We start from the raw sequence: 12,965 nt of genomic DNA on the forward strand, positions 1-12,965 counted from the left end.
ATCAATCAATTTTAGAGGCAAATCTTTCCAGTGAAAAATTGCAACTAAATAATCAAAAAGGTCTCCTCACTGGTCAGTAGGAATACATTGAGGACTATAGCAGGAGCACTCATCCAATGTCACTTCCACTATGCATGCACCTCATGGTACCATAGCACCACAAAGGCCTTAAAAACAATTCTCCAGACATCCCAAAACAAACTGGTCAGGCTACTAGGCTATACTTGGCCTCACTACAACCCATCTAACCCCTGCTCATTTTGCTAGGGTGGAATGGCTCAGGGTAGAGGAAGAGGACAGAGCAGAGTACAGAACAAGGGGTTAAATCAGCATTCATTAAAAAAAGTGTACACTTACAGGTGGCTGCAATGCAGAACGGGCCAAACCCCCCCCCCCCCAGACTTTTTACTGTAGTTCTTTTTTTATTACTACTACTCGTTTATATGATGTTTTTGCATTGTATATTTGTCTGTCATTAAATGTTTTGATGAACTGAATACACAGGACAGCAAGCCCATTGTGCTTTATTGGGTTTGAATACTTTTAGCATAGAACTGTACTTTCTGTGTTTTTTTGTCCTGTTTTTTTTTTGCAAACTGTTAATAGCAAAACGGCTTTGCCATTCGGCAGCACGACAGTTTACGACGTTTAGTATCGAAAGGCGGCCATTTCTGACTGTCTGTTACCAGGGTAACTGAGCAGCGATTCGCTGACAGACTGCCTGAAAGTGCTCCGTGTATGTGTTGTGTGGCTTTTGGGGAATGAAGCGGGTTGTCAGGAGATGGTGATGAATTAAAAGGTATAATTTGTGATTTAAACGACCCACGTTTCATACAAAGCGATCTGATAACAGTGTATTAAAACATGGCGGAGAGATTTGATAACCTCGAAGAGCACCTGGAGAAATTCGTTGAGAATATTCGACAGTTGGGAATCATCGTCAGCGATTTCCAGCCCAGCAGCCAGACGGGACTCAACCAGAAACTGTAAGTAGTTCACGTGCGTTTAATGTACACCAGACTGAGTGTGTTTGCATTTTAACCGTCTCTCAATAAGGGTTTCTATATGATTACTATGAACCGAAAATAGCGGGCTCACAACGCGTGATTGGCTATTTTCGGCATGCGGCACCGTCGTACGGTGAAATATCGTTACACAGATTCGCTAGTTTGGGCGAACACCAAAGCGCTCGCCCCAAAACACAGTCGCCCCGGGGCAAATCCGGTGGTATTCCTAAACATAACCTCAACCTATGCCTAAACTTAACCTTATTCATACGTAACCTCAGTAAACCTCAGGCGCAAGCAACTCTTAGATCTTATTTTTGATATCTGGAATCTAGAGTTCTAATACCAACCCTTGACAGCCCATACATCCAAACAGAAAAGTCCTATCTGATTGTATTGAACGACGTTAAACTCACCAACGTTGCAGCTGTATGGAAAGCTTGAATTATCCTCTTTCTATCTGCAAAGTTTGTTTTTCTTAAAAATCCACCAGAGTTTAATGTTGTTCAATACAATCAGCTAGGACTTTTCTGTTTGGATGTATGGGCTGTCAAGGGTTGGTATTGCAACTCTAGATTCCAGATATTAAAAATAGGATCTAAGAGTTGCTTGCGGCTAAGTAAACCTATGCCTAAACCTAACCTTATTCCTACATTTAACCTCAGTCAAACTATCCCTAACCCTGAACTTATTTCTAACCTTATCCTCTGTAAAACAAATACAAGAACCACTGGTCTGCGAAAAAAATGGGGGCGAGCGTGTTTTAGGGTGAGCCTTCCGGTTAGGTTTGAGTAGTACTGACTACATCGTAATGGGGATCATGCCAGGTTGCATTAGGAAAATGTGTAATTAGATTAATACAGTTGGGTAAGTAAGCTTGATTACATTATTCCAATCCACACCTCATCTTCTGACAACCCCCCATGCACACTCACTCACTCACACACACACAATTTACAATTATGCATTTAGCAGACGCTTAATCCAGAGCGATTTACAGTAAGGAAGGAAAACACGAGGTGATTCATTAAATGCATAGAAATGGTAATCCCCCCCCACACACACACATGCACACACACTCTTTCTCTCTTGGTAGTCTGAGAGCCACATGATGAACAGGCCTAACACAGTGGGGTGTCGTAGGCTAGGGAGACCACACTTGTAGTGCCCCCCCCTCCTATTGCTTACACATAAAAAAGTAAAATTTACTATGGTTGTGAAGACCATAGATTTACATTAACTCATGATTGATTGATTGATTGACTTTATTGACCCAAGAAACAAATGTACAACAACAATAGATTGCACACAGTCATCGTGGTTAAAAGGGCAACACCAAAAACCCTAGGGCTTATTTTCATTGTGGTTCCATCGATATTAATGTGCAACCTGGGGGGATAACAAAAAGCAATGTTAAGAACATTTTCATCTACAAGGTATAAGGTAAGTAAACTGTCAGTACAAGGCAACATGTTGTCCAGCCTACCCGAATTTCTGTACTTATTGTACTTCCGGTTAGACTTTCAGTAGCTTAATACCAACTAATAATCATCACAATAGAGCACCGAAGTCTGACGTAATTTACGCATCCTACCTGGGTCACGTTTTGTTTTTCCCCATTCTGAATTCCCATAGACGTGTTTAATATTGCATCAAATAAGAACTGTGTTAAAAAAATAAACAAATGATCCCGGCGGTTTGACTCATATGGATATGAAGCATCAACTGACGATGAGAAAACGCTGCCGCCGAATCAGTTAAATGTTCGCCAGAAACGGACTGTATCAACTATGAGTGACTGATGACTGTGACTATCATAAACGATACAGAGCCACCTTCCCGACAATGTCGCCGGGACGGTTTGTTTATTTTTGGACCACAATTCTTATATGAGACGATTTTAAGATGACCCAATGTTATTCTCCATTGAGAAATTACTTCCGTGAACCAGGGGATGAACAAGTGACGTCAGGACATCGGTACTCTATAATATAGTAATAATACAGACTGTCATAGAAAATGTCACATGTGGAGGAACATGACATGTCTTGCCAACCAATGAGAATTTCCCTTGGGGAGCAAGTGGAACCCAATACATAGAGACACACACACACACACACACACACACACACACACACACACACACACACACACACACACACACACACACACACACACACACACACACACACACACACACACCCACACACACCCACACACGCAATAAAAGTGCAGCTATAGAATCAAAATGAGGGTCCAATCCAAGTACAAGGTGGTCACTCTTATCTCCCCCTCAGAGCCCAGGATATTAGATTTCGGGATGACGAGAACCAGCCTAATGCCACAACTTTGAACCACATTGCAGTACTGACAGTTAATATTTATTTATTGAAGAAAAAAAAAATCAAACCGCCGGGGGCCGGCCCACTCTGGACTAGATTGGACCTGCCTAGGGATTCATTGATCAGGAATTTTTAACCACTTTAACCCTGACATTCTTATTTTGTGCACATTATTATAGGCAATCATTTTCAAAAACGTTTCCAAAATAGCGGATACGGGTGATTTCAATTACAGATTATTTTAATAGCGACCCGATCACTGATCAAAAGCATGTATTTTACTGGGACTTTCCAGCTAATAAAACACACATAGCCAGTGGGATAGAAGAGGGGAGGGAGGCCAGAAAAATGTTTATGAGACTCTTCTGGTTCTGGAACATGCCTTAAGCAACATGATTTATATTAAAACATAATGCCATGAATAGATTCATTTAGCCTATTATGTCGCCTTTGTTTTTGGTTGCTTGAACATATGATCAGCCTTGTGATCCGGGCAATATGAGAAGGTGAAAAGGTCCCAAGCCTGCAATGTACCACCCAGTCCTGACACAATCTCAATCAAGAAGCCACAAAGTTCCATTCAAAATGTTCTAACTTTACACGTTACCTTTCAGAAACTTCATGATTTCCGGATTACAAGACGTCGAGAAGTGTCGTCAGCAGCTTCATGAGATCAATGTTCCACTCGAGGCCTTTGAGTGAGTCACCTCTCATATTACTGTAAACTATTATATGACATCTTTTATAAAAGCAATATTCTCTATTTATTTAGAAAATGAATTCTGGAGTTCCTATTTTTACATTTTCAAAAATATCTGATCTACAAGATCACAATGCATTGCATTGCACAATTGTAAATAAGCTATTTTCACTATCATTGTACGACAAAGTCTATAGGGCTTAAGAGTGTCCTAACATCACTGATGCCAGCATTGAAGACAGTTGACTGTCACACCATGTCTTTATTCTCCAGAGCTGACATTACTCAGCTAGTGTTATTTGTGTTCATAGATACATCGATCAAGGTCGGAACCCCCAGCTATACACAAAGGAGTGTCTGGAGAGAGCCTTGGCTAAGAACGAGCAGGTCAAAGGAAAGATCGACACCATGACGGTGAGAAATTGTTGTCTGTCAGGGCGAAATGATTCAATATTCAACTGGGTTCATGTTGAATCTAATGTTGGTGTGGCAGACTGTCGGATTGTATAGCTTATTGCTCGGATGTCATGTTGTATTGGACGCTGTATTTCTCTATATGCTTAGGAGTTGAGCTGTTTTGACACGCATTCTCCAATAGATAGAGCTACGCACAACAAACCGCAGGATTGTGTAAATAAAGTTCAATCAAACCATTATTGAATTTGTTAGTGTATATCTATCACATGCTCAAATGTTAATAATGAGGGTGCAGTTTGTGAAAAAGAACAGAGGAATATGAATACAGGGGGGGGTAGGCTATGTTTTATTCATAAAAATAAAGAAGACATGCTGCTTCAACAGCTTTGATCACTGTTATTCATAGATACAGTAAATAGCAAATTTCAATATCTCTTCCAGTTCAATCAAATGGGACGCTTTCAGTCTCAGACCACTGGCACGCAGTGCGTAATGCTTGCTTTTGGATCCCATCTTTGAATAATTAATTGAATATTTTTATTGTCATTTTTTAAAGTACACGGTGCAACAATTAAAAAACAGCGAAGTGTATAAAAACACCAAAAAGCCAGTGGCTTGTTTCCACTGTGGTCCCTCCAAAAACAGCGTGGCTAACATCTCATAGCCCGAGGAGACATCGGTTGCTGTATCCGAATAACTAAACAGTAAACGGATATAAATTCTTACTTCACTCCTTATGTAAAACAAACTTCTGCAAAGGAGACACTTCATGTGTCCTCACCAGATAGCGCTCCGAATAGCTTGGGGGAAATTTTAGTATTGGAATTTAGATTATGGGTTTTTTGAATGGGTTTTTGGTTAAAGGCATGCCCTGAAATAATGTTTGTGGTTAACACAGGCTTATGGGATTTTCACGTCTTGTTCTATGACATAAAATATGTTACTAAATACCCCCACTCGTGAATTTTGAAAGCTTTTTCATGTCTTAAAAATGGGGTTTGCTAAAATTACAGACATAACTCATTATCACGCTGAACAGCCTAGTATGACTGTGATAGTGTACATAGATTTTTATTTTTAGCCAAATTAAACTAAGTTAAAGTATTTATTAAATGGCGCTTTGAAGAAGAAAGTAACTTAATACTTGTAATACACTAAGTTTGATAACAATTTTAATTTAAATCTGTTATCATTGTTATTGCAGAAATTCAAGAGTCTTTTAATCTCGGAGCTTGGCAAAGTCTTCCCAGAGGAGATGGCCAAATATAAGGCCATACACGGAGAAGACCCCCCGTCCTAGCGCCCCCGGTGTTCAGCCCCCGACTCCTGAAACCAACGACTTAGTGGTGGCTGCCAACAGAATATTAACCACATGAACCCTCACCTCCCTAAGCTTGTGAGCTTTTAGATTGGCTTTTTTTCGGCAAAGACATTTGGTGTAGAGGGGAAAAAAGGAGGGGCGCCAAGTACACACCCCTGGGGGACACCAGGTCAACGAAGTATGTAGGGTTTAAGTGGTTAATTTAAAAGTAATTATCATGGTGTTGTGTGTGTGTGTTCTGTTTAGTTTTTGCTTTGGTTGTTGCTGACTGCGATCCTGTGGGACAAGCTTTAATTTCAGCTCAGCAGCCATATTCCTGACTCCATTAATCACCTCTATTTCTTTCTTGAAAATTGGAATTTTGTTCAGTTTGAAGGAACTCGATCGGAGCATAATGATATGCAAAATGTTAAACAGCTGAGCTCATCCCTAGCCAATACACATTAATTTCAAACTGTTTACGTGGTATAGTTTGAACTGTTTGTACTGGATCTCTCTCGCGTGCTCTCTCTCTAGCCCTCCGGTGTCACAGCATGCTGTTATAGAAAAGAAAGTCATTTCTGCAGTGGGTTGGCAAGAAATTGTAAGGAGTTATGCTGATTTTTTTATGACCACATTGATGTCATGTCTGAAAATATGGTGTTGGCAACAGAATGTGTCTTTAACCCAACTGTACAGTAGATAGCTTTGGGTTTCTGCAGTTCTGAGGAAATTCATCCACTATTTGTACATATGTTTATACAATATCTCACTGTACCCTTTTTAAAACCTTGTCTCAGTGTCCAACATAGCAAGTTTATACCGCAATTCATACCGTTTTGTATCAAACTCAGGTTTCTGACAGCCATGAAAACTGAATGCAAATGTTTTGTGTAGTAATTTTGTGCCTGACAAATTGACATTGCCAGAAAGCATAATTAACTCTTTCTTTGTTATGTATTTGCATTATCATTTTTGTTAATAAATCAGCCTCTTTTTGAGTGAAATTGAGTTTTTATTTTATTATTGTAATTATATTATACAATTTCATTACATTGTATGCAAAATATTCAGTTCACAAGAAGATTCTTATCTGTATGCAATGCATACGATTCTCACTACGTATAAAGTGTGCTACAGTAATACTGTGTATTGTTTGTACATTATATGAGAGCATGCTAAATGATGCTAGCAGTAAAATATCAGACAATAAGAACATTATCCGGTAGCCTAACTACTTTGAAAATGTTTAGTATAATTCTCTACATGACATTTTGGTGTCTATTCACTTGACCAAGATCAACTGTAGTGTCCTGTCCAAGCATCTGTTTTCAGACCACTGTGATTTTTCTCCGCAATGTTCTAATGCTTAATTTATGCTCAGTCGTACAACGGTGTCGCATGCAGAAAATAGCCGGTCTAGTTGTATATCTACTGTTGTGATAAAAGTTACAATCCTTATGTAGTGACTTGAAAAGTAGATTGTAATTTGTAAACAATAATAGCATGATAAAATGCTCGTTGGAACTTTTATTATTTTATTTGCAGGGATGGAACTATTTAATGGGTGTTCAAATTGGTTGCCTTCACTGCATCACTTTTTATGACGTCTCATCCAAACACTGAGAGCCATGTTGACACAGCCAGGAAGACAGAGAAATACAAGCCACCAGCTAACAGGCAAGTTAATATAACTTAAGTTAACATATCAGGCTTTAAACTGTTTTGTCGCAAGTCTTTGGTCTCTGGTCTTAAGTTGACCTGTTCTTCTACCTCCAAATGCATTTGGACTTCTGTATTTATTGTTCTGACCTGAAACATGAGGAAATGTGTCAGTGGGAGCCGTATCTGAGACTGACTTAACTAAATGTGTCAGTGGGACCTTATCTGAGACTGACGTAACTAAATGTGTCAGTGGGACCTTATCTGGGGCTGTAACATGAGTAAATGTGTCATTACCCTATACAGGTCCCTGATGACTTTGTTATCAACTTGTAGAGAAGTTGTCAAGAAATACTTTTAGGTGGAATGGTTATTGTGAAAAATATAACAGTGAAAGATTATATAAAAAATGACTTCAGTTTAATTGGAAAAAGTTAACTTTAAGATAAGCAGAATCCATCCAGTCTGACAGCACCTACACACCTTGCACCTAGAGTTACACACCTTGCCTTTGTGTTCCCGTTTCATGTACCTGTGAGCCAAAAAACAACCGATAGTTCAGTTTCAGTTCAGTTTTTATTTATTTATAATGCAACATCATCACCCCAATGGGTCTCTGTGCACTTCACAAGAACATTTTTTTTTTAATCAAACGATCCATATTGCTATTTCACTACTGAACTCTAACAGGAAAATGTAATGTCAGCTCGTCCACCCAACCATGTCTGGTAAACATAGCTTTAACTTTGAACTAAATCTTGGCAGTGCTGAAACATGAGTAAATGTGTCAGTGGGACAGATGCAGATGTGGGCTGGCTGTCACAATGCCTCAGTGACATCACTTGACTGGGTCATACAGGTCATGTGTCCCACTGGTGTCAAGTGAAACTGCACTGCCACGCGTGTCTGCTTATGTCTGTGTGCAGGCCGGGGGGACAGATGCTCCGGAACCACCGCCCCGTCATCAGAACAGACCGCAGCCCAACACGCCTCCTCGTTCCTCCTTCTGTGGGGATTAAGCCCAATGACAGACACGCCCCACTGACCCTGAAGGCCAGTCCTCTGGGACAGAGGGAGGGGAAAATGAGCCCCATTACTGGGTTGCGATCTGCGTTGCTGATGACGCAGCGTGGTAATACATCTTTCATCTGTGTCTCTCGAACAGGTGTGTAAGGTATGATGGGGAAAAAGTGATGTAATATTCTCTTTGCTTCAACAACGACGATTCAAGTGTTTCATTAATAATAATATTTTTTTTGTTTGACATGTGGCACAGCTAAATATATCTTTTAGAATGTTCCATGGTGTCTCAGTGGCAGGTTAGGCTGACCAAATATTTTAATGTGTAATAAGTGTCATGGGGAGCCTCAAATAAAGTACACGTGTGTCGTGTACGGAGCAAGGAGGAATACAAGAACGCTCGCTCCAAAACACGCTCGACCTGGGTCAAATCCGGTGACCTCGGAACGGTCGCCACCAGGTATTCCTAAATGTAACCTCAGTACACACTAACCGTCTTCGTAAACTTAACCTCAGTAAAACTATGCCTAACCCTAAACTTATTCCTAACCTTTAACTCAGTAAAACAAATACAAGAATACAAGAGCTGGGGGCGAGTGTGTTTTTGGGCGAGCGTTCCGGTTACCATAAGGTGATGATCATTTACTGTAGATATGGAATTTTTATAACTGATAGGGAGAACAATGTTAGAGAAGAAAGGTGGAGAAATGTAGCCTATAAATGTATGTGCCCCATCAGCAATAACATTGACAATGATCAAATGGATTGTTTTTGCACTATATAAAAAGCCACTAATCCGAAGAAGATCTGTAATCTTTGAATCAATTGTTCCTTCCTCACAAAAGCTGTTAAAGGTATTTAACAAAGGTCTTGTATGGAATCTGGCAAGCAACACCGCCGATGGAGTAATAAATGAAACTTAAGTCTTCGTACTGTATATCCAGAGTTATAATAACATTAACAGGAGTTGTTTAATTACTTAGGCTTAAAGTGTCAGTCAGCATTATTCACACAAGTTATTTCAGCGGTTCTTCAGTGGTACTTTCACTACTTTGAGGTTGAGCTGCTATAAAACACAGCTGCCATACAAAGAACCTGTATCTGCTAAAATTGCAGATATACAAGCTCATAGCGCGTCACTTCGTGCCACGCTATGAGCTTGTAGATCTGCTTGTAGATCTTTTTTAAGTGACATTTTTTGCAAATCTTTGAATATATATAGGCTATATCTATTTTTAAAGCAAACATTTTGAACTCACATCCTCTCTTCTGGTGGGTCCCTGGAACAAAATATTTTGAGATTGGGGTCCCCGGCCCAAATACAAATAATTTTGGGGGTCTTCGACATGACAAAGTTTGAGAACCACTGATATAGCAACATAAGTTTTTCAGAAAACTGTTTGGAAGGAAGACGTTTTTAGAATCGGCCTCAGGTCTTATGGGTTAAGCATCATCAGGCATCAAGCGTCATCCACTTGTCTTTGTCCTGCTCCTCGGTTGGTTCTGTCCAAAGTTTACCTTCTGACCAGGCTGTCTTACATCCGCAGGCGAGCAGCTGATGGAATTGCTTACGAACTTGCAGTAGGGATCAAGGACAGCCTTTTCAATCTAATAACAGGGCATAGCTGTGAGATGTGAAATAAAAGGAACCGATATGTTTTATTTTAGCCCTGGTGTGTGTGTGTGTGTGTGTGTGTGTGTGTGTGTGTGTGTGTGTGTGTGTGTGTGTGTGTGTGTGTGTGTGTGTGTGTGTGTGTGTGTGTGTGTGTGTGTGTGTGTGTGTGTTGTGTGTGACTGTGTTTGTGTTTCAATATAGGTCAGGCCATTTCTCTTACAAGGATGATGCTGTGCGAGAAATGCGTGTATGCGTGGATGCGCGTGTGTCTGCAGTGAACGAATAAGAGAGCGAGAGGGAGGCGTATTCTACTCTGTGCAGGTAGGTAGGCTATCTGTCATTGAGAACTTTGCATGACTCACCCAAGGTGACTTGGTCTCTGTGTTGTCTTCTGTACACTTGCCTCCCCCTCATCTTCGCTCAGGCTACCGGATGGGGGCCCTTCAGTGTTACCAAGGCTATACCTTCACAATGCCCTCCTGGGTAACACTTGCTACGTAAGTATAAATGCAATCTGCTTACGGTATTATAACACTGTATAATTACAGTTATACACACTAATAATCACTCATAATGCAATCATTATAAAGCCTTTTATTTAAAATGCTGTACAATGTGTGTTATAAGCAGATTATAATGCATTATAGCTTGTTTCGAGCTTGTAGATCGTCTATTTTTGGCAAATATTCCCCCCAGAATAGGCATGCTGGGGTTCAAGCGGTTAAGAGTCCTTTAATGATGGCTAAACTCCTGTTCCCAGGGGAGTGGTAGCTACAGTGTGAGAGACTGAGTGATGGAGGTACTGTAGGCCTATAAACGCCATCCATTGAGGTGGATGGATTGTTTCTGTGTGGCTCTTTATACGGGCCCGTCCTGATTGGTATTTAACAAGGACTGACGCTGACAGATTTTAAAGCAATACCCAGGATGGAGTAAATATTGGCCCGGATTCTCATAAACTCCATCTGCCGGAGATTTTGTCTGCAACTGTCCAATTTTCAACAGTTACAAACTGAAAAGCTCCACAAAAGGCTTTTGAAATGTAGCAGTGAGCACTGACCTTGGGCTGCTGTAATAAGTCATTAAAGTTTCCATGATTTTTTTTTCTTTCTTAGATATGTTTTGGGGCTTTTTCTGCCTTTATTGATAGGAAGACAGGAAATGGGGAGAGAAATGGGGGGGTGACACACAGCAAAGGTCATCGGGATCGGGAGTCGAACCCGCGACACACTGGATTACCACCATATGTGGTATGCGCCTGGACCGGGCTGCGGGCTCCATGATTTTTTATTTGGTAATTTACCCAATTATGTACCCAACTTCTAGGGCAGTGGTTCCCAAAGTGGGGTCTGCAGACCCCCAGGGGTCCTTGAGGGGGTAACAGGGGGTCCCCAGGTAAACTTGTTAATATAGCATCAAAATCTTTTTAACCACTTTAACCCTATATACATAGGCCATTTGAACATTTAACAAACGCGAACTTTTTCATTGCACATTCCGTTCAAAGTGGTTTAATGTGGACTTTGAGGTAAGAAAAACAAGCGCTCCTCTTCCCTGAGCGTGTTGTTGTGAATGGGTATGGTGCACCAGCTTAATATGTTGGTGTGGAAACTCTGTATTTTAGTTCTGCATTAAAAAACTAAACTAATTTCGGTTCATTTGGTATGGGCCGTTGGGTTCGGTATGGGCTGTTCGGTATGGGCTGTTCGGTTCGGTATGGGCCGTTCGGTTCGGTACTTTGGTTCTGTGTTTTACACCCCAAACATATTGTACATAAGATGTTTGCAAATACAATAACATAAATATGTTACATTACTAACATAATGTACTATATGTAAATTTTCATGGGCAATTAGTAATATAAGCTCGTATTTTAATCGAGAAAGGGCAAAGTACTGTGGTGTGTTTCACTCTGTGGTGGGCTTTTTGGTGTAGTGTTAGGTGATCTATTGTTAGTTAATTTCTCTCCTGTCTGAGAACAAAAGTAACACTAATTGTGATTCTAGCACTGCAGTCCCTGGCTTCACATTGTAGGTGCTTGGCGGGTGCTTTAGGCCATATACCGTTTGTGAAATGCATGACATTTTAACTGCTTCATGCAGATGCTTTAGGGAGTTTAGGGGCCAAAAACGTCGGTTGAAATGCAAAATCCTCCCGTGCCCTTGGGTTGGAGGAGCAGGAAACACAATGGTGGCTATAGGGGCTGCCGCCTTTGACGCTATTAGCATAATGCCTTTCTGATGCTAATACTAAGTGCTTCTGACTGACCGCTGGGGCTTTGCACACTGCCCAGGCTCACTGCTTTGGCTACTGATCGGTTTCCTTCTAGCCTAGGGTGAGGAACATATTTTTCAAACACCACAACAAGTTGTTGTGATACGACGTGTGAGCTTGTAGATCGGCAATTTTTCTAACAACAAAAAAAATACAGATTTTATTTCATTATTATCATTATGGTGTTTTCATAAGGATGGGGTACAATACTTTTTGCGCTTAGCACACCTAATGACTGCACCTTTCACAGAACATGATAAAAGCACACATGTATGCATACAACTATTATATTTTTCTTGATGAGCACTTTATTGAACATTTATTCTATTATTAATTGTGATGAAAACTGGTACAATTTGGTGGTGAATGTTGAAAACCGGGACATTTTAGTGTTTTACATATACATTACAGTGCTGGACAAACCGGGATGTTTGGTCACCGTATCCAAGCCCCCATCTACTCCCTCTCTTTCCCGTTCTCGTTCTCTCTCCCTACCCCCCCCTCTCCCCTCTCTCTTCTCTCTGTTGTTGAACATATTCTCCTCTCTAGCGCTGGGGACTATAGCAGCTGCCCTGCCAAGGTTGTGTCAGGCTCAGCTTTAGTGCGGCCGGTCGGTCACCTTCTCGTT

The 12,965-nt window shown here is 40.7% G+C and overlaps 1 protein-coding gene across 1 annotated transcript; it reads left to right on the forward strand.

Moving 5' to 3' along the window:
• The first annotated feature begins 740 nt into the window (after positions 1 to 740).
• On the forward strand, positions 741 to 6,773 carry med10 (mediator complex subunit 10). The gene is made up of 4 exons (XM_080442252.1): positions 741 to 986; positions 3,964 to 4,047; positions 4,361 to 4,463; positions 5,671 to 6,773. The coding sequence occupies exons 1-4, from the start codon at positions 865 to 867 to the stop codon at positions 5,764 to 5,766; spliced, it is 405 nt and encodes a 134-aa protein (XP_080298378.1). The 5' UTR covers positions 741 to 864; the 3' UTR covers positions 5,767 to 6,773.
• The last annotated feature ends 6,192 nt before the right edge of the window (positions 6,774 to 12,965 follow it).

Source organism: Gymnoscopelus braueri (genome assembly GCF_963280865.1).
Source record: "Gymnoscopelus braueri genome assembly, chromosome: 11".
Taxonomy (NCBI): domain Eukaryota; kingdom Metazoa; phylum Chordata; class Actinopteri; order Myctophiformes; family Myctophidae; genus Gymnoscopelus; species Gymnoscopelus braueri.